The sequence below is a fragment of the Loa loa genome (genome assembly GCF_000183805.2).
Source record: "Loa loa unplaced genomic scaffold supercont3.59, whole genome shotgun sequence".
NCBI lineage: Eukaryota > Metazoa > Nematoda > Chromadorea > Rhabditida > Onchocercidae > Loa > Loa loa.
Genome location: NW_018108239.1, coordinates 24,772 through 49,552, shown reverse-complemented (window position 1 = coordinate 49,552; position 24,781 = coordinate 24,772). Strand labels below are relative to the sequence as shown.

At 33.3% G+C, this 24,781-nt stretch overlaps 5 protein-coding genes across 5 annotated transcripts; 4 read left to right on the top strand and 1 right to left on the bottom strand.

Annotated features, from left to right (window-relative positions):
* Nucleotides 1-338: 338 nt before the first annotated feature.
* LOAG_02827 (DEAD/DEAH box helicase) lies at nt 339-7,468 on the bottom strand (the record flags this gene model as incomplete). The annotated part of the gene is made up of 24 exons (XM_020446139.1): nt 7,268-7,468; nt 6,908-7,060; nt 6,614-6,708; nt 6,319-6,466; nt 6,020-6,185; nt 5,703-5,902; nt 5,324-5,509; nt 4,871-4,988; nt 4,610-4,754; nt 4,314-4,494; nt 4,137-4,180; nt 3,825-3,990; nt 3,588-3,715; nt 3,238-3,441; nt 2,769-2,880; nt 2,566-2,673; nt 2,140-2,309; nt 1,911-2,052; nt 1,655-1,827; nt 1,425-1,527; nt 1,266-1,343; nt 959-1,068; nt 568-835; nt 339-464 (listed from the first exon to the last, which is right to left on the bottom strand). The coding sequence occupies exons 1-24, from the start codon at nt 7,391-7,393 to the stop codon at nt 339-341; spliced, it is 3,450 nt and encodes a 1,149-aa protein (XP_020303481.1). The 5' UTR covers nt 7,394-7,468.
* Nucleotides 7,469-9,792: 2,324 nt separating this feature from the next.
* Nucleotides 9,793-11,111, top strand: LOAG_02826 (hypothetical protein; the record flags this gene model as incomplete). The annotated part of the gene is made up of 3 exons (XM_003138363.1): nt 9,793-9,849; nt 10,269-10,458; nt 10,795-11,111. 3 exons carry the CDS (start codon nt 9,793-9,795, stop codon nt 11,109-11,111), a joined length of 564 nt encoding a protein of 187 aa, XP_003138411.1.
* A 219-nt stretch (nt 11,112-11,330) lies between these two features.
* On the top strand, nt 11,331-12,798 carry LOAG_02825 (apoptosis regulator protein; the record flags this gene model as incomplete). Its single annotated transcript, XM_003138362.2, has 4 exons — nt 11,331-11,595; nt 11,910-12,119; nt 12,285-12,494; nt 12,631-12,798. The coding sequence occupies exons 1-4, from the start codon at nt 11,500-11,502 to the stop codon at nt 12,796-12,798; spliced, it is 684 nt and encodes a 227-aa protein (XP_003138410.1). The 5' UTR covers nt 11,331-11,499.
* A 1,094-nt stretch (nt 12,799-13,892) lies between these two features.
* Nucleotides 13,893-16,371, top strand: LOAG_02824 (hypothetical protein). The gene is made up of 4 exons (XM_003138361.2): nt 13,893-14,103; nt 14,542-14,751; nt 15,165-15,377; nt 16,174-16,371. The coding sequence occupies exons 1-4, from the start codon at nt 13,942-13,944 to the stop codon at nt 16,351-16,353; spliced, it is 765 nt and encodes a 254-aa protein (XP_003138409.2). The 5' UTR covers nt 13,893-13,941; the 3' UTR covers nt 16,354-16,371.
* A 1,123-nt stretch (nt 16,372-17,494) lies between these two features.
* LOAG_02823 (hypothetical protein) lies at nt 17,495-23,465 on the top strand. The gene is made up of 9 exons (XM_020446138.1): nt 17,495-17,585; nt 17,723-17,934; nt 18,842-18,989; nt 20,841-21,046; nt 21,364-21,587; nt 21,863-22,004; nt 22,310-22,412; nt 22,681-22,804; nt 23,058-23,465. The coding sequence occupies exons 2-9, from the start codon at nt 17,724-17,726 to the stop codon at nt 23,253-23,255; spliced, it is 1,356 nt and encodes a 451-aa protein (XP_020303480.1). The 5' UTR covers nt 17,495-17,585; nt 17,723; the 3' UTR covers nt 23,256-23,465.
* The last annotated feature ends 1,316 nt before the right edge of the window (nt 23,466-24,781 follow it).

Genomic DNA, 24,781 nt, shown 5'->3' with positions numbered 1-24,781 from the left:
TATTTTAATTATAACGAACAAAAAAAACCATGTATACTGACAATAATAACAAACTTTTCCAGTTCAAATTACATCCGGTAAGAAAAAGCCTAATTGCAAATCAATACTTGTAAATGACTAGAAATTTTCAAAGTCAAGGAATTCAAAAAAAAAAGAAAAAAAAGCGAAGGAAGACAGTACCATTGACAAACTAGTATGACGTAAATGTGGAGAGAGAAGTGAACGATAGCAAAGACGTAAAAAGAATTACTTTTCTAACCTTATCCATAGTGATATTTGGATTACATCTCAAAATGTTAAATGAATTGTGAGCTTGATCTTTTTAAAATTACGTATAATTAGCTTGGTGGCCAGTTCATCTGAACTTTTTCATGTAGGAATTGTGGAAGCCATTCGAGATATTCATCCAAAAGATATTCACTTTTATCCCTCCATACTTCCGCTAAACGTCCTCGACTTGTTACCTGAAAAATGACGGATGAAATAGCTGAGCAGCTCTCGTAAATCAACTCAATTTCTTCAAAACTGTCATTAGAATTCAAATTCTGAGGTTAACTAAGCCCTTGCCTCATATTCAATCAATGCATTCAGCAGCTTCTCCGTTCGCATCTGTAATTTTGCCCATGGTTTCGTCATTGTGCTTGGTGAGAGTAGTAGCTTGTCAGCATAAGTCGCTAAAGATGGACAGACTGAACCATCGAGAAAAAACTGCGCAAAATAACGATATAGAGTGACATTAACGGGTAACGGCTGTTCAACTTTGCCTAAAGACCAATGCATATCGCTGAATGTTCCATCCATTAAAATGAGGATACTATCTGTGGCTGGATCATATCTGAAAATTTGAGATTTTTCAATTTTGGTACTAAATAAAGTTCCTTGTTTTTAAAATTTCCGAAAGTTATTAGCCAAGTTCTCCGAATAGACATAGGATCACTTGCTAAAAAACTACACTTACCGTGGCTCAGCTTCCTTCACTGACGTAAAATGGCAATAAGTATTCGCCAAACGAGGCAACCAATTCCTCTCAACACAAATCACATTTTGCATATATTTTTTATGTTTCCGCTGCAAATTAAACCAAACATGAATACAAAATTTCGAACAAAATCGAGTGTTAATGTGAAGTAAAATATGATCCTAGTTAACAAATCACTTCAAATGAACTTTAAATGTAAAAATATTTTATTTATAAAATATTTATAAAAATATTTTCACAACTTTATTTGGCAAATTCCCTATGGGAAGTAAATTTGACAATAAACCTCAACGATTTCTTGATAAAGCACCCACTCTGGTTCATCTTTAAATAATATAGAACCTGGATCGATGTAAACATAGTCCTGCAAATGATTTATTTGAAAATATTTTTAAGATTTGGGTTTTTGAGTAACAGTAAATAAGATAAATCAGGAAAGGCGAACCTTTAATTTTTGAGATTGATATGCACCCTTGGATAGATCCCCAGCCGCCACTGGATCCACTCTTTTGGCTATATTATCAGTAAGTGAAGCAGTCACGATTTGCCTGAGAAAAAACAGAGTTCGACAGAATTATTTAAATTTTCGAGCAATAACTTTACATTGGTTTGAAAACCTTTTTCAACTGAGTATAAAATCGAAAATCAAAATGTTTCAAAGTCGATTTCACTAACCTTAACATTAGCATTTCTTCATCAGTAGGTGGTTTCATATCTATTTTTACCGTAAATGGCTTATCTTGTGGACATCTTGAATTGATAATTTTGATTAACTGCTGACGTAATTTCCGAATTTCAATAAGCGCTTTATGACGAACTCCCAATCGATGACACTCCTCTTGAGATCCCTGAAAAATGTTTCCAGATACGTAATTGAATACTTGTTGCAATAAAAAAGATCCAATAGATACATATGCAATAAATTACAGACTTCTAAAGCTTCAGCACTCAAAATAGCTCGCATGATGACAGTGAGATCACCGAAATTCCGCGCTTGTCCGGGTGGACACCATGATCGTCTCTGTTTCAATACTTGAAGCATTAAAGCTTGTGTTTCTCTATCACTACCACCTCTGAAACGAAAAAAAAATGAAATTTGAAAAAATACTTGGATATCTTACTGCAACTTTCTGTATTACAGAATACACAACAAAGTAAACCTTAATGAATAGAGAGGAATGAGTGGTTCTCGAACTGAAAGTGCAGCAACCAAACAACAAGCATGAGTCATCAGAGAATGTTGATTTGCCATCACAAGTATCTTTGCGAAAGCTGGCGCCAATGGGAAAATCGATAATGTTTTTCCAAACAAATTAATTCGTGCCTGTTTCTAAAATAACATTTATTTAAAAAGTGCTTGCACTAGGTCAAATACCACCACAAACAGGACGCAAAATTTAGAAATGATCGACAAATACTCATTTGAATTTCCCCAAATCACGACATCAAGCGCTTGTTCAAGAAATAAAACCAGTTGCCGTCATGCTCAGTATATATCAACGTTTTAATAACATCGATAGTAATGGATTACATAATTCCTTAGTGCAAATTAATAGCAGAAAACCAGAAGCATTATACAAACCAACCACGTTATTTTTAACCGCCACTTGTAAGGCTCCCAAACGGATCAAACGCCTTTCAGCTTCTTCCAGCGAATCTTCATCAGGTGGTGTTGGGAAAGGGAAATTCGCAACCTCAAATATAAATTTAAAAAATATGCATTTTTCCCAGATTAATGCATTGCCGCTCTCAAAAGAAATGTTAAATTTAACATCATTAAAGCAGCAACCTTGACGATGTTCATAGATTTTAGATGAAGTACAAGTTGGTCAACTGGTTTAGTCAGTATTTCTGGTGGGCTAAATTTCTCGAAATCAGAATAAACCGCTGAGGAGTATAACCTGAAATTAGATTTGATAACAGATGCTTTTCACAACAGAAAGAATGTTCTGGGTGTACGGTAAAAAAAATGCCTTTCAATAGCAAGAATTCAATGACTGTACCATATTATCCTCCGAATAACCATTCAAAAGGCTTCTTCATTTAACTGAAATGTTCAATATTGCGCAATCAATTGAGGTCAGAAGTCGAAGTGGTCCTTCCGACTTTCTAATCCATCCGTTTCACAGAACATAAAAGATGACACAACCACAACGCTTTAGAGCAAGCATAGGAAGTCACCTTTTAAACTGTATCGCTATAACGGTGATAAAATAAGTTTTATATATCTAAGGAAAAAGTAACTTGAGCAATGATACCTATAGACTTCGCCAGGTTGAACACGTCCAGCACGTCCAGCTCTCTGATCGGCTGATGCCTGCGAAATCCAACTTACAAGAAATTGAGAAACACCAGTTACCGGATCATAATGACGCCTCTTTTCACGACCACTATCGATAACATATCGAACAGCGGGAATAGTCAGCGATGTTTCTGCTACGTTTGTTGCAACTACGCACATACTGCAAGACGCGTAAGCTAACATGCATCAGAAAGTAAATATAAGATTCAAAAAGCAAAGACTAAAATAGGAAAAAACCATGTAACCTAAAATTCATCGAACTGAAGGTTATTTATACCGTAATTAAGATAAATGTAGAGAACTAACCGATGTCCATCTGGGGCCGGTTCAAAGATCCGCTGCTGTTTTTTACTGGAGAGCAGGGAATAGAGCGGTAAGCAGAAAAGAGGAAGGGCTAATGAATGTCGTGGACATGGACCTTCAGGACGAAGATTCTGAAGAAAAAGGACAGTTCATATAAAGAGGAACTATAAAGTTTAATTAACACAATAAAGTTGGTGCAAAAATCACCTTTCCATGAAATTTTTTTAGTTTATAACTTACTTCACTGATTTCAGAACCGGGATCGCCACAATCCAAATTGTCAGCATCAGCGAACCTATTGTCGGCTAAATCTTCATCTGCAGATTTTCCAGCTTTTTTCGATTGATTCGAAGTTGCCTTCTTCAGTTCCAGTTGACTCTGCTTCAATTTTTTTCCCTCAACTCTCCTTTTTTTCTTTCACAGCGTTTCTGCCTCAATGATAAAATATTTTGATCAAGTAATTCGCGGTTTTCTTTTAAAAACATAAGAAAAGTCATTTTTGAGTTAACAGTGTGAATTTGACAAGAATATCCTTTTGTTCTAAAAATTTACCCAATCGCATAGCGTTCCACAAGCCATTTTAACAGCGCCATAACCTGCAATAAACACAATCTGATCATGAACTGATCAATGCTATGTCCAAATGGTCAAAATAAATTCGACAAAAATAGCTGGGAGAGGAGAGAAGGGAAGTCACTCGAATTTCTTCGGAAATATTAGAAGCAATACCTCTAATTTCCCAGAAAGGAAAACCAGTATCGTCCCAGGACCTTTCTTTTCATGAATCTCACATATTTTATGAAACGCTGCGACGAGGTAATTTTTTGGTGTCCGCTTTTCAAAATGGATAGACACTGGGTATTGTCTTGCATCAATGGTCAGTACAGGTGGCAGCGATATGGGAAACAGCCTGAAAGGGATGGTATCACATCCAATATTCTGAAGTAGTACTGAAACAAACAGGTGAAAGCAGAAGTTGCAAATATTTGAAAAATAAAGTGAATACCATGCAATCCATAAAGTACCTTTTATTTTTAAAATCAACCAAACGTAATGTTGCGCTCATGATAATAAGCTTTAACGGTGAGCCCATACGGAAGCGGTAAGGAGCTATCCGTGTTAACAAACCAATCAGCACATCGCTGTACATCGATCGTTCATGCGCTTCATCTGGAAAAAAAAAAAGTCCTTCCACACCAATATAATGATATCGAAATAAAACTGCACTAAATCAGGGATGAAAATTTTTCAATTTCAAAAATCTATTCATTTCAACAACAGCTTACCGATGACAATAACAGAATAAGCTGAAAGCATCACATCTTTTTGCATTTCTTTCATTAAGACGCCGTCCGTCATAAATAGAATCGATGTTTCGGCTGAGCGATTACCTTCATATTTTATCTGAAGCAACCAATCTCACTAGTTATCGTTAACTCGAAATGGTCAGAACAACATTTTCTCTTTTTGTCCACATTTACGTCTATTTACGAAGTAGATGCACCTCACCCACATGCAGTTTCCTTTAATTGATGGCTATTTTGTGGAGGATTGTAACTGGTTGAAAAAAAAAAATTGCCGTTTACAACTTAAACATGGAACACAGCCAGACATCTCAACATTTACAATCCTTATAATCCAAAGATAGTCCACAATATCCCAGATAAATTCGATTGTAATTTTTCCTCCCAAATTGAGCAAACTACTTAATATAATCTAATAGAAGTTGTAAATTATACCTGATATGAGACTGCATTCGGTAGATTCATTTCCTGTGCTACACGTGCTGCCATAGCCATAGCAGCCACGCGTCGAGGTTCAGTTATTCCTATCATTTTTCCGTCACGGGTATAACCAGCTTCGTACAAAAACTGAGGCAATTGTGTTGTTTTTCCAGAACCGGTTTCACCGCAAATTATTGTTGCCTGATGTGAAAGTGGTGAAAAAAATTGCAAACCTCCTATTTCTATGAATTTTCAAATAAGACAAGAAGCATATAATTGGTAAATTGCCCTTTAAGCTTGGGATTTTTAACAATCTACCTTGTCAATTTTCTAATCTTTTTATTACTCGACATCCGCATGATTATCCCGCTCTACATAATTATGACAAACTTACGTAATTTTCATTTATAGCTTCCATAATGCTCTGTTCTTCCGCATATATAGGCAGCTTTGACCGTTGTGCTTCAACACTTTCGCTGCGATGAACAGGAACAAAGTTGCTTTTCTGTGCACCTTCTAACAGCGACATTTTGTTTCTGATGCATGATATTTTAACCGGCAGATTTGCAACATCGAGTTCCGAAGTATTTGGTTCTATAAGTTTTGATTAAAAACAAAACGTCGATAAGTTCCAGATTCCAAACTCACAAAACGAGCTTACAGCAAGTCTTACTAGAATGTAAGACTGAATTTAAAGAAAGGAAAATGCACCCAATAAATTTATTGTTTCATGGTGTTTGATCATTAGCTTGCTCTCATCAGTATTTTGGTTCGTTAAGTTTTCTTGTCTTCTATCCGCACTATCCTCAACTTGCTTTCTTTCCATGTCTTTGCCGTCTACAGTGCACATTGATGATTCCGCGTCCATTGTTATTACCTAAAAAAAATTCAACCATTATAACAAAACATCTTGGCATTTCTAGCATTACTATGAGACAGAATGTCAAATAATATTTGCAACTCAAGGAAATCAAAGATGGTTATGTAAGGTTTATGAAAAGAAAGATAACCTCTTCTGTGAGCAAAAGATCATCTTCACTTTCACTTCCCGTCTCGTAATAATTTTCTTGTAATGGCTGTTTCTTCAGTTCAGGGAAGAGGACGCATTTACAACCTGCCAGATTTGATAACTTCTTTGGAACAAAACATTCTTCTGGTCTAAAAACTATGAGAAGTTTTATTAAATCAGAACATATGAGATGGGGCATTTCAAAACAATAAAAAACGGTGTGGCCTCCAAAAATTTGTTGGACTGATCAAGCTTTGGCCAAAAAAGAGTAGAAAAATTATGGTGAAGTTTGATACTTCGCACGCTTCCTCGGATGAATTTCTGCTGTCAGTTTGCTCATTGTGCCAGTAGATAATTGATATTGCATCAAATTTTTCAGAAGTGATTCCTTCTGCAAAATGTAAAATTGAACCAGCAATACGTCTAAATTTGGCATGAATTTGAAACTTTTTAGTAAGCTAAATGAGAAAATCTTTTAACAAAAAGGAATTAGTCGAAAAGAAACTCGAAAAAATGACTTGAACATGAACATCTCCTTAGAAATAACCCCAATTTTGATGAACTTCACCAAGACAACAGTAAATTCTCACCGATTCTTTTTTCTTCTTCCTTTCCATTACTTTTATTAGCTTCTTCCGCTTAGTTTTAGATATTTTAACTTCCGTTTCTTCCAGTCGTCTTTTCCTTGCCTCGTGCTTCTTCCGGTTGATTACTTTATCGTCCGCTTTTTTCACTTTTTTCTTCTTAAGTAAGAAAAATATTTACTGAATGGATTTCTTCATAAATAAAGGAAAGAAAAATTTATTGCGTGGAACAGTTGTAATGAAAAAAGAAAATGAAAATGACAAACGCCCAAGCTTAATCTAAAAAAAAAGACTTACCGATTGTTTCACTTAAACCAAGCTGAAGTAAACCCAGTTTATTGATTTTTTAAACGAAAATCCACTCACTTTGACCTTTACTGGTAATAGAAGAATATTAGCAGTGTCGACCGGATTATTATAATCAGCCTCCATTTGTTTTGGACCAACGCATTCGCTGTCAGCTGTGTCTTGTGTGATTTTCTTTTCCTTCATCCTTGTGACAGTATTGATAACCAAATAATACAGAACAAATTCCAGAAGCACCAAGACTTGATTAATACACTGAAATGTTCGGAATACTACTAATGGAAAATACTACTTACAACCGATGAAGTAAATTGATAGGTCGCAACTTGTGAAAATAGATTTAAACAAATTGATGAAATTTAAAAAACACCGTAGTCAAATTAGTGGGATTAAGCAATTTCGTTTGAATATACTAACACAAAATAATTCAGCAGTATAAGAGAACGTTTCAGGGATGAGACGTGTAGTTCGAACAAAGCGTAAAGATACTGCACTGCGATTAATCCAAACCATCAAGTTATTTTGGAGCTCTTGACAACAAGAATGATTGGTGAATTGTGCGATCCATACAAAACGTCTCAACTCAATCGATTTGGTATGTAGGAGCGTAGATAAACTTAGCAATGGTGGATTAAACGTAAACTGTGCGTACAGGAACTGAACTGAACTTGAATGTACAGACGTACAGAAACCGGGACGGTGGTGAGTTTAAGCAGCAGACAGGATTGAGCGGAAGTGACATTAAAAATTTCGCTCAGCAAACTGCGTATGGCTTTTTACGCTAATATATAGTAGAGTCATTGGTCATTCTGGAGTAAAAGAATGATTAAAAGAATGGACGTTAATGCAATAACTTTACATTATTAGCAGCTTACTTTCTTATTAATAATTACTGTGCATCCTAATGCCGTTAAAATCACGTGAGATTCGTTCGGTGAAAAGTGTGGAAACTTAAACCTCATTGGAATTTCTTTAACTCTACTCCGAACTTGGTAAAATCTCATCAAAATTGTCAAATTTAATGAAACTTGCAAGAAATCCATCGGTGACACGACATGTGAAATATCACTTCCCATACGCGCCACGACATGTTATATTTCTTAATTTTTTTTTCATTATTGTATTATGGTTCCGATTTTTTCGCGTACTACTTACACAGTTATTTAAAAAAGAAAAAAAAAATTAGAACCGTTTCAAATTTCTACTCTTTTCCTACATTTCCATACTCTTCTTCATCCTTTTCTCTCCTTTTTTGTATTATTTCAATTATTCTTCCTCATCCTCTTAATTATTAAAAAAACTGGCCAAAAATTTCAATTATTCAAAATTTTCACATATACATGTATATACATATATATATATGTATGCACTTTTTTTCTTTTCATGTTCATTCTCTTCCTATCTTTTCCTTTCTTGTTGTCTATATTCTTTTCCATTCCCCTTCTATCCTCATTTATATTCTTCAGTTTTTTCTCTCCCTCACCTTCACTCTTTCTGCCTCTATTGATGTTTATAAAAATGGATGATTATTTAATTCGGATGTTTATTCCTTCTCAGCTAATTATTTATGTCCGTTCGAAAATGATATGATGAGATGATAGCGAAGGAGCGGGGGAGCGGGGAAGCGGGAACTGCTTGAATCGATTCAGATCTAAAAGATGAGATCATCGATTGGGTAGAGCGGTAGAGTGTTACATCCTCTTCACTATCGACAACCTCTCTTCTACTCACGTATCACAGTGCATATTAAGGTCATCGATGTGTTACACTTGAATGGACAGTTATCTTCTCACATTCGTTCCTACATTTCCTTTGTTCATCCCAGCGATAGTGCTACTTATTAATTTGGAAGCGTTCGAATTATTCAATCATTTAATAATGTACGTGTGTTGAGTATAAAGGGCGTATTTGTCTACGTCTAATTAGACGTATGTTTGTATCGCGTGTACCTTCAACTATACTTACTTGTGGCGTATATGGATATATGGTGTAAGTGCATGCAGAGCATCTACGTGGAGTGTATTTATTGAATATGGATATGGATATATGTCTGTATTAGTGTACATACGTATGCGCGCATATATGTATTTATTAATATGTTGTATAGTATTTATGTAAATTGAAAGAATTGTCAAAATTTTGTAACAAATCTAAGCCTTAATTAAAGTTTTCAAAACATCTCCTTTGTTAGGTTTCTTATCATTTGATAACTTACTTTTCATCCTAATATTATTCCAGTATATAGAGAATGAATGATTTGCACCGTGTCGAAATTATTAGCTTGTTTTTATCATGAGTGGATTAAAAAGATAGAAATCTAAAAATTTCGAATGTTCCTTTTCTTATTTCATCTGTTTAGAATAAACCATTTTTGGGAATACCGTAACAAAATTAATGGATGAAAAGGATTGAAAGAAAATGGTGGGTTATTGTTAATAAAAATTCCGTTTGTTGATAATTGTCATGTTCTCCTGTGTGTTGATTGTTGGAACAGTTGACTGATGGATTAAACACCAAAGGGATTTCCAGTACTGATATTAAAGAGTTCCTATTGTAAATTGTAGTGTTACATATTTCAGGTGAAAATGTTGCTTCAGTTGAAAAATGCTGCGTCTAGCCGTCCTTTGTCTCAAAATATTCAGGTATCCATCACAGTTATTCAATTCTTAAAAGAAAAGTGTTGGAAAACTAAAGTTGGGTAAGAAAAAGCCTATGGAAGACTGGGATTCAATTCGTACAAATAAGATGAGTATTTTTTGGCAATTTCCATTCGCTGTATTTTGGTTAGTAATCAGTGTTTGTAATAGCGGTGAAAAATCATTCGTCATTTGTTCATTTGACTTTTTGAAACCGATAATTTTTTTATCTTTTTTCGAATTATTTTTGAAACCGATAAATCTGTGGCTGGAGATATATCCAAGTTAAGCACTGGGTGATGCGATAGTTGAAAATATATTAGGGTATGAACTACAACAGTTTCAATGTTGGTGAGATTATTTGATGCTTTATTAACGGGGAAATAAAAGTAGAAGGATGGAAGCATATTTGATCGTATCTTTAGGTCTTACGATTGCTAAAGACCTGTGTTTCACAGCAATCTACGAAAACTCCAATTCAAGAATGGGGTTGGGATTATCTCATGCGACAGCGAGCCTTGAAGCGACCGATCAGCCCACATCTTACGGTATATAAGCCGCAAGTCACATGGATGGTTTCTGGGTTTCATCGTGTGACGGGGTGTGCTATGGCTGGTGAATCTTTTTTGTAAATGTTGGGTTTGAGAAATTTGTATCTCTAACAATATCTTTGAAAATTTCGCAAACACTTCCAGATGGAAATGGAGTGCTGAAAAATTAGTAAGAATAACTGAAATTGTCGTGGGATAAAACGCAGAATAGTAGGTAAGTAGGTCAGGAAAAAATATTTTAAGTCACAACAAATATGGGCGAAATAATCTCGAAGTGGAGGCTAATGGTGACGAAACCACTAGATTACAGGTATTTAGAAGTAGCTCGAATTATGGGATTCTCCAAAGGGAATCAATGAAAATTACCTGAACATCACGAAAATTCTCAATCGTATTTCAGGCGCTTTGTTGATTGGTGGTGTTGGTTTTGCCCTGCTGCCGTTAAACTTTACCACGTTCATTGATTTTATTCGTGGTCTTGGATTACCGTGGGTTGTAACCGATATGTTTAAATTTGTCATTGCGTACCCAATTGTTTTTCATTCATTGAATGGTATCCGTTTCATTGCGTTTGATTTGGCTCTGGGGACAGATATTGCTTCCGTATATGCCAGTGGTTATTTGGTTCTTTCGTTAGCGGCATTAATTGCGTTAGGAGTTGTGATAGCACCTCGACTGAAGCAAGATTATGTTGTCGTTGATGAACCAAAGAAATGAATGTCATTTCAGGTTTCGGGGTACTAGCTCTGAATATAAAAATCCATTCTAAAAGTATCGATGCTCTGAATATAGCTCTGAATATAAAAATCCATTCTAAAAGTATCGAAAATTACATCGCTTTTTTCGCTAAACAATAGTTAATTGATATTGTCCACTTTTTGTGTCCTACTAGTTATTAATTTTAATTCATTTATTTTGAAGTTTTCATGAATATCTTGACAATCCGAATTCTTTTTTGAGATGTGACTCGTGAATTCGGTTTATGAAAGCATGCTCATGATATATCATCATTATCTGTATTCCACAGTTTGATCGCGTTTTTACGTCACTTCGCAATCTTTTGTAATTACCAATTGTAACTGACGAATAAATAGAATTTCAGACGATGTTTACCAATGATTCAATCGCTTTGAAATGCGACAAATATGATGAATGTAGCAGTAAGTGGTTAGAATGTCAAGATAACATATACTGCATACAAGTAAGTGCCGTTTTTGTCGTGGTAGATTGATAGGCTTGCGAAATCCGTTTGATATCTAAATATGCTTTTTCATGTGGACGAGAGAATGGAGAATTGCTGTAAGCTCGAATAGATATAATATAGACACTTTTACATCATTCGGGAATATTTGAATCCATCGCGCTGAGAACAAACTTATATTTTGAGACTTTCGGGAGCTAAGATCCAAATACTTAGTTTAAGTTCGTTTTGAAATGTGGTTGTATGTTCTTAGACATCATATTTTAGGCTTAGTGAGTCCCGATTTTCAACGATATTTAGTTACCAATTTGCAGGATTTCGTAGCTGATTATATTCAATACCGTGTTCGCATGCGCGGAAATCATAGGACACCAAATTTGATACAGCCATGTAGACAAGGTTGCGAGAATGATTTGATTCGTTCTGTGGCTTTAATTTTTGAGGAGAAACATGAGGAAGAGCTCCAAAAAATGGTGGAAATGTTGTGCGAGAATGAAAGTTTTTCGTTTAATAGATATATCGAAGTGAGTATCCAATTAAACGCCTTTTATTCATTTTGTGAAAATTATGTTGCTGATAAAATAGAACACAGATTTTCTAGTTATAATAATTGAACTTTAACTATTCTGACTGACTATATCATATAATCATAGAGCAGGATGAGATTTTTACAACGTATCTTTCTCCAGATTATGGAGCACTTCGTATGTATTCGCAATGAAACACCGTCACAAATGTCTTATGGACGTCTGATAGCACTGATCGCATTCACTGGACTGATTGCTATACGGTTAATCGACATGAAATGTTTCACGGAAGTTTCAATGATTATGTCATACACTTCAATATTCTTGCAGAAAAGAATTGCCTTGACATGGCCACATCATAAGCGCTCTTGGGTTAGCTCGCATTGTAATGTAATCTATCTTATGCAGTTTTGACTTCAGAATAGTCCCATATGGAGCGTAAAAAAAAATGGTGGAGAAGCAAGAACATTTTTCTTTTACCTTATTGAAAGTTTGAACATAATTTCAGAGTAAATTTTTTGATCTTGCAAGGACGATAATCAAATTGAACAAAACAGAAGAAGCAGAGTCCAAAGTAGAAAGAAATGAGTGGTGGTCAGCAATTAGCAGATTTGTTGTTTTTGGTGTTCTAAGCATTGCCGTTTTCACATTATTTAAATTTATGCTTAGAACATGATAATTTGTTTGTTTGTTTGTATAAACTTGCTGAAGTTGGAATCATCCATACTGTGGTCCATTAATGCACCTGCTACTGCTTAAAGAATTATTTAATGCTTACAAATTTCTGGAAAGTCTATGTTTGCTTTACGTGCCTCGAAAATAGATGAAGTGCAATCATTTTTGAAATAGGTGAAGTGCAATCTTTGCAATCATTTTTGTGCGCTGCATCAAGAGTCATAGTTCCTAAGTACAGGGTGATTTCCATATAGGTAGTACTTAAAAAGTGCCGCATAATGAATTTTAAATTGTTCCTGCTCATGCTATTTCTCTTTTAAACTACAAGTTTTCATATTATTATCTACTATAATGCGTATTCATAGTTGTTTTTGGTGTTATTCTGCGATCTCGAGATTCAGTCTTTCAGGACCATTAGATTTATTGATTCAATTTCATGGATAGGATGAAAAAAATTGTGATTAAACCACTTTTAAAAAGTTATGATGAACTTTTTTAAGAACCTTAGAAACTTTTAATGATCTTCTGTCGATTTGTTCGTCTTTGTTTCAAGTTGTTTTCAAGTAGTCATCAATTTTTTTCTTAAATTAGTCGGAGTTTTCGAATTTTTGTTGGTATTGTTATGTAATATGCTGCATTTTCCACTTTGATGGATCCTGTGGATTTTGCGACAAACTTCATTTATATACGATGTTCAATTATGCAGGATGTAATATATTCCAATCAAGAATTTTTCACGGTTTCTTGACTGAATTTAATTCGTACTGAGACATTCGCATTGATATCGCAAAATCCTGCCACTTTTTGTTCTTGGTCGTCCACTTTGTATATCTCGAAAATAAACTTTATCAAGTTGTATCATTTTTTCTGAAAAATGCGATGGCTTATAACCAAAAAATTTGAACATTTCATTAGTATCATAAACTTTTTGAAGCCAAAATGGATGAGGGTTTTTTTGGTTGCGGACTTTTGGTGTTATTGTTTCAAGGATTTTTGAATTACTATTTCATGGTTTTCGAAATTACTTCATAGCTATAGAGAGGACGAGATTGTTTGGAAAGCGCAAATCCTCAATGCGTGAGTGTTAGCGGTAAGATTGTAGCGCATATTTTGCGATAGTTTGGATTAGTCGAAAAGGTTTATTATGCGTTTTTGCGTTGTATTTATGAACAGAATAAGCAACAATGGAAGTTTTGTTTTTGAGGAAATGAATGTCGTTGATTTAGTCGCTGTGAAAAATGATCAGTATAGTGGCGATACGACCAGTGAATCAATGGATCCTCTGAGGGGGCTTAATATTATACAGGTTCAACTTTTGACGAGATATTAATCCATCTTTTAATGGATTCCGGAAATTCATTAATGGTACAAACCAAAATATTGAGATTCCGAAGAAATATGAATGATCATTTATTAGGCAGCAAAAATTAGCGTTATACGAAAAGCAATAGATGATCGAGATGGAATTGAATATGTTATGAAGCTGAGCTTAGCTTTGCACCCTCTTCGTTATTACTTCAAATATATTTGAAACGAAAAAGTGAGATGTACGTAATGATTGTTTTGCATTCAATAGACCACCTGTAAAACTTTTTCTTCCACTTTAAACGTCATTAAATGAAGGTTCTCCATCTTTTTTCCATTTTTTTTAATCTGATGGTAGATGAAGTAGTGTTAATTTCTTTATTACCTCCATGTCATGATATTTTTTCCAAAATTTAAACATTCAGTTATCGATTTACAGAGTTACATCACTGATTATATCCAGTATCGTGTGCACCTGCATAACGGTTATTGTCCGCGTTTGCCAGAAACCCCAGTTTCGGACGATTATCGAAATGAATTAATTCGAGCGGTTGTCTTAATTTTTGAAAAGAAACATGCAGAAGAGCTCAAGAACATGGTTACAACATTATGTCTAAATGGAAGGCTTACATTTCAACGATATGTTGAGGTAAATAAATACATGATATTTACCTACATATATTTTGAAAAACAAGTATCAGTTTACTTTAATATTATGTAAATTGCTCTTGCTGATCACTCATCGCATTGACTTTCATAAATTAGCTCTGAATAAATAACGTAGTCTAAATAATTAACAGGGTTAATTGATTGGTATGATTTTACTATTTATATCTATAGCTATCGTTTTATTTTAAATAATGTGACTTTATAGCTATCAATCTCGCTAGCTACATATCTGCTGCTGTATTTTCATTGTATTAAGTTGTACAAATCCATTGAAGTGTGAAGCATATTTAATTATATTCTGGAAAGATCTAACAGTATCTTCCAAGCTTCGACCCTTATTTAACATATAATTTAGTTCTAGTAATTTAGGCCAGTAAATACTCGTTATTGCAGGTTGTAGAATGTTTTACACAAAACGATGAGGATGAGTCAGCTGAACAACTATCTTATGGACGATTGGTGGCATTGATTGCATTTGCTGGATTAGTTGCAATGAAACTTTGTGATATGCAGATGTTTTCAGAAGTGTCAATGATTGCATCTTACACGTCCAAATTCTTGCACAAGCGGATCGTTTTAACATGGCCACAAGAGAAACGTTCTTGGGTATGCGAGAATAAACTGTTTCTTTTAAAATATGTTTCCTTGGAAAATTTTTTTCTTGTTTAGACTTTCTTGAATTTAAAACAGTGTGACTTCATTTCCAGTTAATAAATCGGAGCGCAACTTTAACAGTGAATAGAAAAATTTAAAAATGAGTAGGTAAAACACAAATCCACTATAATTACTAGTGCTACTCTGGAAACCTGCAGAATTTCCAAAATAAACTGAGATGATTGAAGTAGCGATAACGCTATATTTTGAAGCTGCAACAAAATGAAACATCTTGAAATATTTAAAAATATCTGGAAAAAAAAATATCAAACGGAACTTGAAATTTTACCTTTGCTACGGTAGAAATGAAAGAAGTGCGGATCGACATGACTACTTGATTTTTTTTTTTTTTTATTAAACAGTACCGCACATAGAGCGTAACTGCTTCAAACCTTTTCTTTCTCGGCTAACTTTCCCTCCACTTTGGACCTGACACTTTTATGTCATGTACTTATATCTGAATTATACATACGAAACATATACAAAAAGATTATCAGATAAAAGATTATCAAATGAAATTTTGGAATATTCTGGTGGTAACTACAAATATTTATAATATGTGGATTCGGACAGTTGATAAATTTGGCTTTTATTGGTTCATTCACGAAATTATCACATACTAGTGTACATTTATTTTTGTAGTTATGTTCAGTCTTCTTAATTTTAATCAGTTTATTTGGAAAATATTTCCCTAAAAGAAAAGAAAAAATGTTTTTCTTATAAAATCGGTTCTTTCTACGTATTTCAGGAAAATTTTTTTGATCGCGCAAAAATGATAATTGATAGAAATGAAGTTGAGGCAAGTGAACAACTTAATTTGAAATCGGAATGCAGTCGGTGGTGGCTATCAATTAGAGCGTTGGTGATATTCGGCATGTTTGGTATCGGCGCTTTTACATTAATGAAGGCTATGCTGAAAGCACGATAATCTGTGATTGCAACAGGTATTTGGTATTTAGAGTAGATTTTTACCTATTTTGGTTGAAACAGTTGCCTCATTTGACGAAAAATGGTGGGATGTGAAGACTAGAAAATGGCATAGAAGTGCTTAGAGCATATGATGAATAATGCTGGGAAGCTTTTATTTCGTACTTGGTAAGTTACTGGGAAGGAATCACCGCTTTGGTGGCATCAATATTAACTATTAATTATAAATCCTTTAATCATATGGATAAATTTGAAGTGATAATATAATTCGAAAGATCTCAGTTAGTATTCTGATAACAGTTAATCACCGTAACTATTAAGCTACGAATTATTCTAAGGTGAGACCGTGTTATTAAGTTTCAAGGTCCACCTGGTACTTATTATTGACTCTTTCATAATTCCCTCTTCCGTCCATCGTACTTTAAGCTGTTATCTATTATTAAATTTATGTTTATTGATTGTCTCTTTGTCATGCTTTATTTATTTCGCATAATAATGTATTATCTCATGTTCATTCCATGCTGTCACTCTATTTTACCGACATTTTCGCTTATTTGAAATTTTGAAACTATTCAAGAACTGTATGATCAGCAGCATTTTAGAGATTTCTCAAGTTCTCTTTTTCAGCAGTTTTTTTTTCCCCCCCCTTCCCCCCCGATGAACATTGTTTTGATTTTCGTTATTCAAGCTTCGAAATGTTCATAGGTCTCAAATTTGTACTATTAAAATTAAAAAATGAATTTGTACATTATTTGTTGGTCATACTTTTTCTTTTCCAACTCTTCCAACCTAATAAATTTCTTTCCGTCTTCCTCATCATAATTCACTTTTTTTTTAGATACATAATAATATATCTAATTTTGTTTTTATAAAATACTTTTTTTGTAATCCTCAGTTTTTTGTGTATGCGATATATTTCAGTTGAATTTCTCAAAGTAACCCGTTAAAAATCATACTGGTTTCGTGTGATGAATGATGGTTTTCATTTTCTTCAATTTTATGATTCTCTGTTTAATGCCAGCACTGTTTTTACTATGTAAGTTATGTACATTTGAAAAGTAAATCATTTTACGAAAAAAAAAGTTTTTTCTTTCTAATTGTTCCTTCCATGCAATCCTGGAAAATGTTTGGTTTATCATCCAAAAAAAAAATTTATATATTTCAAGGAGGACAATGTTGATATTGCAATTATGTTCGGATAAAAATTTTCTCGACAATCAGGATCAGTTAGAGGTATGAACTCCGAAATATAGGAGATATGAGGTTGTTGGGACACTATTGGACAAATCTTGGAATTAATCCTATTAAAATTTTATATTTCAACTTTTCCAGGTATGAGAACTGGTAGGAGTAATGTTTCTGATTTGTAGGATGAAAAATATTTATCACGTATTTGGGAAGCTCGTTATTCGGGAGTGCATTAAATGTCAAAAACGTACGTTCATCCATCGGTGGAGCAAATTCATACGATGGCAGGAATTGGTGGCGGAAGAAGTGGAAGAAAAGAAAATTGAAAAATCAATCAAGAATTACATCAAACTAACGGATGATGGATATCTTTCGCCCGAACGGGTTGAAGATGGTAGGTTTATGATGTGATGTATTTCACATTTTCTGTTATCTGTTTTTTAGGATGGCTATTGTAGCTTAAATTTATGCCTGACTTGTAATTAGGAAATTGTGATCAGTTTGTATTTTTATTTTTTTGTTATTTTTTCAAAATCCTTTTTTTAATTTTTTTTTATATTTTTTGTTTTGGATGGATTTTTAGATTATTTTTGACGTTGGGGTTTTTTTTTTTGCTTTTTGTAATTTCTAAAATTTTGTTTTTTTTATTATTTCTTTTTTTTTAATTTTATTTCTTATAATCTTATTTCTTTGTCGTTTATGAGAGTATTTGTGTTAGGATTTATTTGTCCAATGCAGAATTATGTAATGTTTGAAGCTTCAACTTGACACTTTGCAATGTAACTAATAACGCATCGTCGGTACAATTCAGTTCGACTTGATCATCTTTTTCTTCTCGTGTAGCTTTCGGTAGCTTTCTGTTCTAATTCAGTGCTGTCTATTATCTTTAACTTAACGGTTGGTTCAGTTTAATCCAATTTCGATTCAGCAGTTTTTGATAGTAATCAAAATGAGATATAAAATAAAAGCTTATAAATTCCTTTTTGTTACTAAAACTAGGAGTGAGTATGAATAATTTCCGTCTGGTTCCTCGTGGTTGATGTTTTTTCTTTCCTTTTTTCTTTTGTACCAAATGATACCAGTTCTGTTGAAATCATTCTAATCGAATCGTTGGCATAATTTAATGGCATCAATAATATCTTCATGAATAGTTTTGGTAAAAAGTAAATTGAGTGAATAATTTTTTTTTGCAAGTTATTGCTAGCCTCTATCTTTTTGCTCCAGCTTCTTATACTTGTTTAGATTGTTAAATTTAGTTTTCAGCTAATCCAGTAGCATAAATTATCTGGTGAAAATTTCAGTCTTGCCAAGGAAACAACCGGAGGATGCACCAAATGATATCGAATTTAATACATTTTATACGCAACTACGATATGTCGACCATAGTTTGGATAATTTACGTCGCTTTAAACGTTATGAACATTTTCAACATCTCCAATATGATCAAAGGTAATTAATTGTCCGTTTTGCCTATTTTTATCATTATTATCATTCCAAATAAGATGAATTTAAATTATATTTACGACAGTAATTGGGTTAATCGATATTGCTGATTTAACTGATCGAAATCCTAAGAACAAACTTCCAAATCATCCAAATATTTAAGATTATTTTGGATCTGCATGGTTGATCAATTTTTCAATAATATCTAAAGCATAAAATAGTATTGTGATATTGACGAATCGCATTTATCAGAAACTTAAGAATTATATGCACTAATTGAAAATATACATTAGCAGATAGAGATATACGCTGCAGACTGAAAATCACATTGAATAAGCACATGAAAACCAACACTGAATAATTTATACAAAATTCTGTGTGTTGAATACAATACGGAGTTTTAAAATATTTTCGATATGTTGAAAAATATGTTGCATGTGGTCGAATAACGATCGACCGATTGATTAACTGGTTAAACAAAGGCTGAATAAGAAAAATTAAGTGGCGGACCATTCAATCTTTTTTTGACGCAAAGAAAAAACTGACATATATTTCAGTTACCATTATTGGAAGAGAACTCTAACTGAATAAGATATTCAAGCAGTAGTGCGATATTCAAGTGGAAATATATTCAAATAGATATTGAAATAGTATTTCTCATTCAAGTATGGGGAATATTTTTGAAAAGTAAAGTTAAATAGAAAAGGGAAAAATGTCGTTTATTTAACACAGTAATTATTCGAATCAAATGGAAAAAAAACAAAGTATCACAGAGTGGAAACGATGGGAGTAAATAAATACATAGAATGATCAAATTCAGCTAATGCCATATTTCTTTGCAATATTTTTCAGTAAGTAATAATCTGCCACAGTACCTTGGTCTAGTTCAAAAATTCTATCCAAATCATTAGCCGGTTCGTGCTCGTAATTTACATTGCACCAGTCTTGATTACAGCAACATAGCGTACCGATCATTTCGTGATCTTCTTGAGTTGGGCGTATCATGACACTTGAGGCACAGTAATTCATATAACCAAATACACTTTGTTTCCGTTCACCAACTGGATGTGTTTTTTCATCTGTTATGTTGTGAACCATAATCTTGAATTTAAATTCATAGTTTTTTGGTGCTACATGTGAATGATGTCAATTTCAGATGAATAGTTGGGCTAGTTTCACAAAAATTTGATGAAATTTGACTTTACCATTTACCATACTATTTCACATCACTTCTATTGATTTACTTTCATAATAAAAGAGGGGGGGGGGAAAAAAAAAAGTAAATGAATTGATTCTCACTTCGCATACGAAGCTATTATCACAACCGCGGACAGATTTTATATATACTGCAGGATCGGTTCCGTTAAATGAAAAGCAGTATCCATTAGGACCACATTCTTCTGCTTGACTTTTTTGCATGCTCGAAAAGCACTTTACAGCGGAGACAATTGGAATAAATGCTAATAATATGGCGACCATTGATTTCATATAATGTAATGCTAGAGAACAGCCGCGCATTGTCCCTAAGCCAGAATTCAATAATGACAGTCTGTAATTACGATGCTATTTATTTGCATTAAATAATAACTAAATTTAAGCGGATTTTGATTAGCATAATTATAAAAATAAAATACTTGTACATCTATGTCCACTTGTATATTTCCGAAGAGATTTTTTAACGTTTAGAAATCTCGAAATTAAAAAGAACGAGGAAAAAAGTAACACTGTTATATCAAGCTAGAATCAGTGTTTAAATCTTTTGTCGCCATAAGATGGATATGATATCAATAGGTCATGACTGTGACATTCAGGTCAAACTAATACTGTTTGCTTGAATTATATCTCGTCATTTTTTAGATTTATTCCGGAACGTTTGCTATTTCTTGGTCCAGATTTAGCTGCTGCTCATTTTTTGGTACATCGTGGAGCAGCCGTGAAGTTTGTTGCCGATAATGTATGGATAAAAAAGGATGGTAAAGGGAACTATGCATTACCAGGACAGAAAGTCCCGGGCTTGTATATTGAGGCAATTGATGCTAGCGATACAGAGTTGATGTTCGAAGGTTTACTCGAAATATTTTTTTTTTTTGTCTAGAGAAAAAGCTATGAGATTTGTTTCTAGAATATTAAATGATAATAATGGTAATAATAAATAGTTATAATGGTTAAAGTAATATTTGATGATTGTTTGATAACACAAGTCGTGCGTTGGTTTCTATGCTTGGAAAAAATTATAATTTGCATCTATGAATTGATACGATTTCTTTCAAAACTGTAGTTATACTGATATAACGCTGCGATATTAATATTTTTAGTAGTACTTTGTAAATTTCGTGAACTTTTTTCCTTTTTAAATATGAAAGATCAATATTTAATTCAGGTCTAGAAAATCTAGCCGAATTAAGTCATTTACGATTGCTGAGACTTGCTGGATGTTGTTATGCGGACGATTGGATGATGTCACGGATTGGTGCATTGTTCCCGGAATCACTTGAAATGCTAGATCTCAGTGACTGTAGTCGAATCACAGCTAAAGGTTTAGCTGGTCTACGGACACTCAAGAAATTGCGCTATCTTCGATTGGAAGGGATGGATCATGTCAAGGTATTGATACTATCACTAAAGAACACATTTTTCAGAGAAAGTTCCGGTTTTTTCCGTTCCTGTTTTTTTTGTAGCAAAATAATGGAATAATGGGAAAGCAAAGGACGAAAAAATCTATCTTGTTTGAAAGATGACCACAATAATGTATTCTTTAAATGATCATTATTTAATTATGAAATATCATTTAGCATAGAAGTATTCAATATTCTCATCCTTCAAATACTGGTAAAAAAAATGAAAATGTGAAATGTAATTACATTTTAATGGATTTTTAGGATATTGCAAAAGCGGCTTTGTTACTGGAAGAATCTATTCCGGATTTGAGAGTATTTGGGATCAGTTATGAAAATGCTATGCAATCATTGCAGAGGGAGATGGAACTTCTGGTAAACGAGAGGGTTGTCATTGATGCGAAAGGTTATTTACTGAAACTATTATAACACAATAATTAAGCTGGATTTACAGTTGATTCAGGATAATTGAAGAAGGCAAAGCAGAAAGGGAGATAACGAGGTTTGAAATTTTGAACTCAAAGTTACAGATCATTTTTCCAAGAATAAACATTTGAATAAATATTCTGATCATACTGTAATATCTCATCTTTGATTGTTGAACTTTTTCAAAAATCTCTGAAGATTTGTTCGTGAATAAATTACGAAGCTTCCAATACTAACTTTATGTGGAGAAATTTATTTCTTATTGCGTATAGGTAATGCATACAGGTAATATATATGCCGAAGATGATGATGGACGATTATTTTATGTTGCTGGCCGAGTAAACGAACGACCTGCTGTTACGGATGATGACAAACCGTTAATGACAAGGTTTTGCTTTTTAATTTTAAGCTGTAAATTTAAATCTTTTTTTTTCACACCCATTCCAAGTATGTTGTATGTTTCATTGCAACTGTTTGTATTACTAAGAATAAAGTGAGACTTAAAACTTAAAGTGATCTCCAAGTCTTTCACTTTATTCTTCTTAAAAGATGTACTATACGGAATAATGGACAGTTTTATTAATCGTTAGGACTGGAGGAACTTTCCTTTGCTTTGTTTTGAATTCATTTTGTTAAAAAAATTGAGGTATTTACAGTACGATTCGACGTGAACTTCCGGAAATGGAAATTGCTGAATTTGAACGACTGGACGAACTTTCGGGTGGTAAATTACGACATTTGTTGGTGGGCTCACCTAGTGGCTATTCGTGGACACAAGAGGTAATGGAAATTTTTCTTTTTATTAGTTATAAAGTGAGGCCATATTATTAGAAATAGTAGAGATGAAGCAGACTTGCAAATTTGTCAGAAAAATTGTTGGACAGATTGAATCAACTTTTATTAAAATATCATGTAATTAAGGCATTCCTTGAAGTTTTTAATTAATGCAATAAGATTTGATTTTGCAAATAAGGTTTGATTTGAATAGTGGCGTGGATGAACAGAGGAATCAACTTCATAACTTTTTTTAAAGGTGGAAACAATTCTGAGTTTTGAAGAAAAATGGAAGAAAAGGCGTGGTATTCCGATAGATCAAAAACTTTTACCAAAATCAAGGTGCATGCCACAATTGGAAGATTCAGTGAAATCAACCAATAATGCATTACCTGATAAACAGGAGGAATATGAATTAATCGAAGATAAGGTGATAGATAAGAAAGTCAGTGTGTGATCCTTTTACTTTTATTTTTCTTTTTTTAATGGTCCTTTGTGATTGCAATCAACCATTGAGCTTATTCTCTGTAAAAACATGGCATTATTGCTTGAAGATATCTGGCAGTGAAATTTCCTAGTGCCTATCGTGAACAGTTGTTGGTTTCATGATCTTAGTAAATATACTACAGTCTTCCTGTTTGTTTTTATGCGATCAAGTGGTACTGCTCATATGTATTTATATCTTATGTTTTTACCATAATTTAATTGCGTTTATGTCAAAAGAACCAAGTCTTAATATATTTAACGGTAATTCTTGAAATAACTGAAATAAGCAGCCCGTTCTTAATATGATATGACTATATTCAGAGTTAGAAAATGTTCAGAAGATTTGATGGGATGTGAACGAATCAAGTGTAACATACACTTTAATTTTTTTTATTCACTTTTCTGCATGTTGACTTTTTTATTATAATCATCGATTTTATTGCAATCATTGATTTTTTATTATAATCATAATATTAGTGCTTACCAATAAAAAACTACAATTGAAACCTTGAGAAATTCAAAAAAAAAAAGTTTTCTAAATCGTTTTTTTTAATGTATGATAAAGAAACATTAATTTCAGTGATTTTTTCATTTTCTGATCAAACCATAATAGTGGTAACAACCAGCAATTAATAAATTGCATGCATAACAAAATTAATTCCATGTATCTTTGCTGTTTGAGACTTGTTTGGTGAGTTTCCGAATTCAGTTTTCCAAAAGTTTCCAGAAAAAGACTAAATAAATTAGAGGGAGGAGGGTGGTTCATTCAGAACAGATTTTCATTTTTTTGTCAAATCAGTTTAAAAATAGTTACTATTCTCTTGAGACCATGTAAAATCATCAGTGATTGTGAACAGATTGTTGGAATGTTAGACAAATTGAAACTAGGATTAATAAAATACGTTTTAATCCAGTATTTGGCGTGGTGCATTTTATTTCGATGGTTAGATCAATAATAGTGATTGATTCGAATTTATAATAAAGTCGGCAAAGTTTGTGTTAAAAACAGAAATATTAGCTTAGAACATTGGTCAGCAAGTCTTTGCAGTATGAAATTCGTTTGATGAATTCCCGAATTTAGTCTTCTAAAAACTTCTAAAAAAAGGATAAATTCGAGGGATGAAGATGGTTCGTCCAGTAAAAATTAATTTTATTTTTTCATTTTTTTGTCAAGTCAGTAGTCACGGATACAAATGGAAAGAGTCGGATTGATATATCAATTCATGTAATTGGCAACCGGAAAAATTAGCCGGGAAAAAAATAATTTTTGATTCGCTTTTGGACAATGCAAAAATTAACCCCCGAAATAATTCCCATGATAGAAGCGGGTAGTTATGATTAATTCCATCTGATTAATCTTTATCTAAGAAATAGATTCGTACGCACTTTTCCCGGTTAGTCTTTGTAGTTGATCAAACAGTTGAACAAACATACTTATAAATTAGTGAACAGCATTATAGATTTAGACAGAAACATTATGAGGTATCCGCACATCAG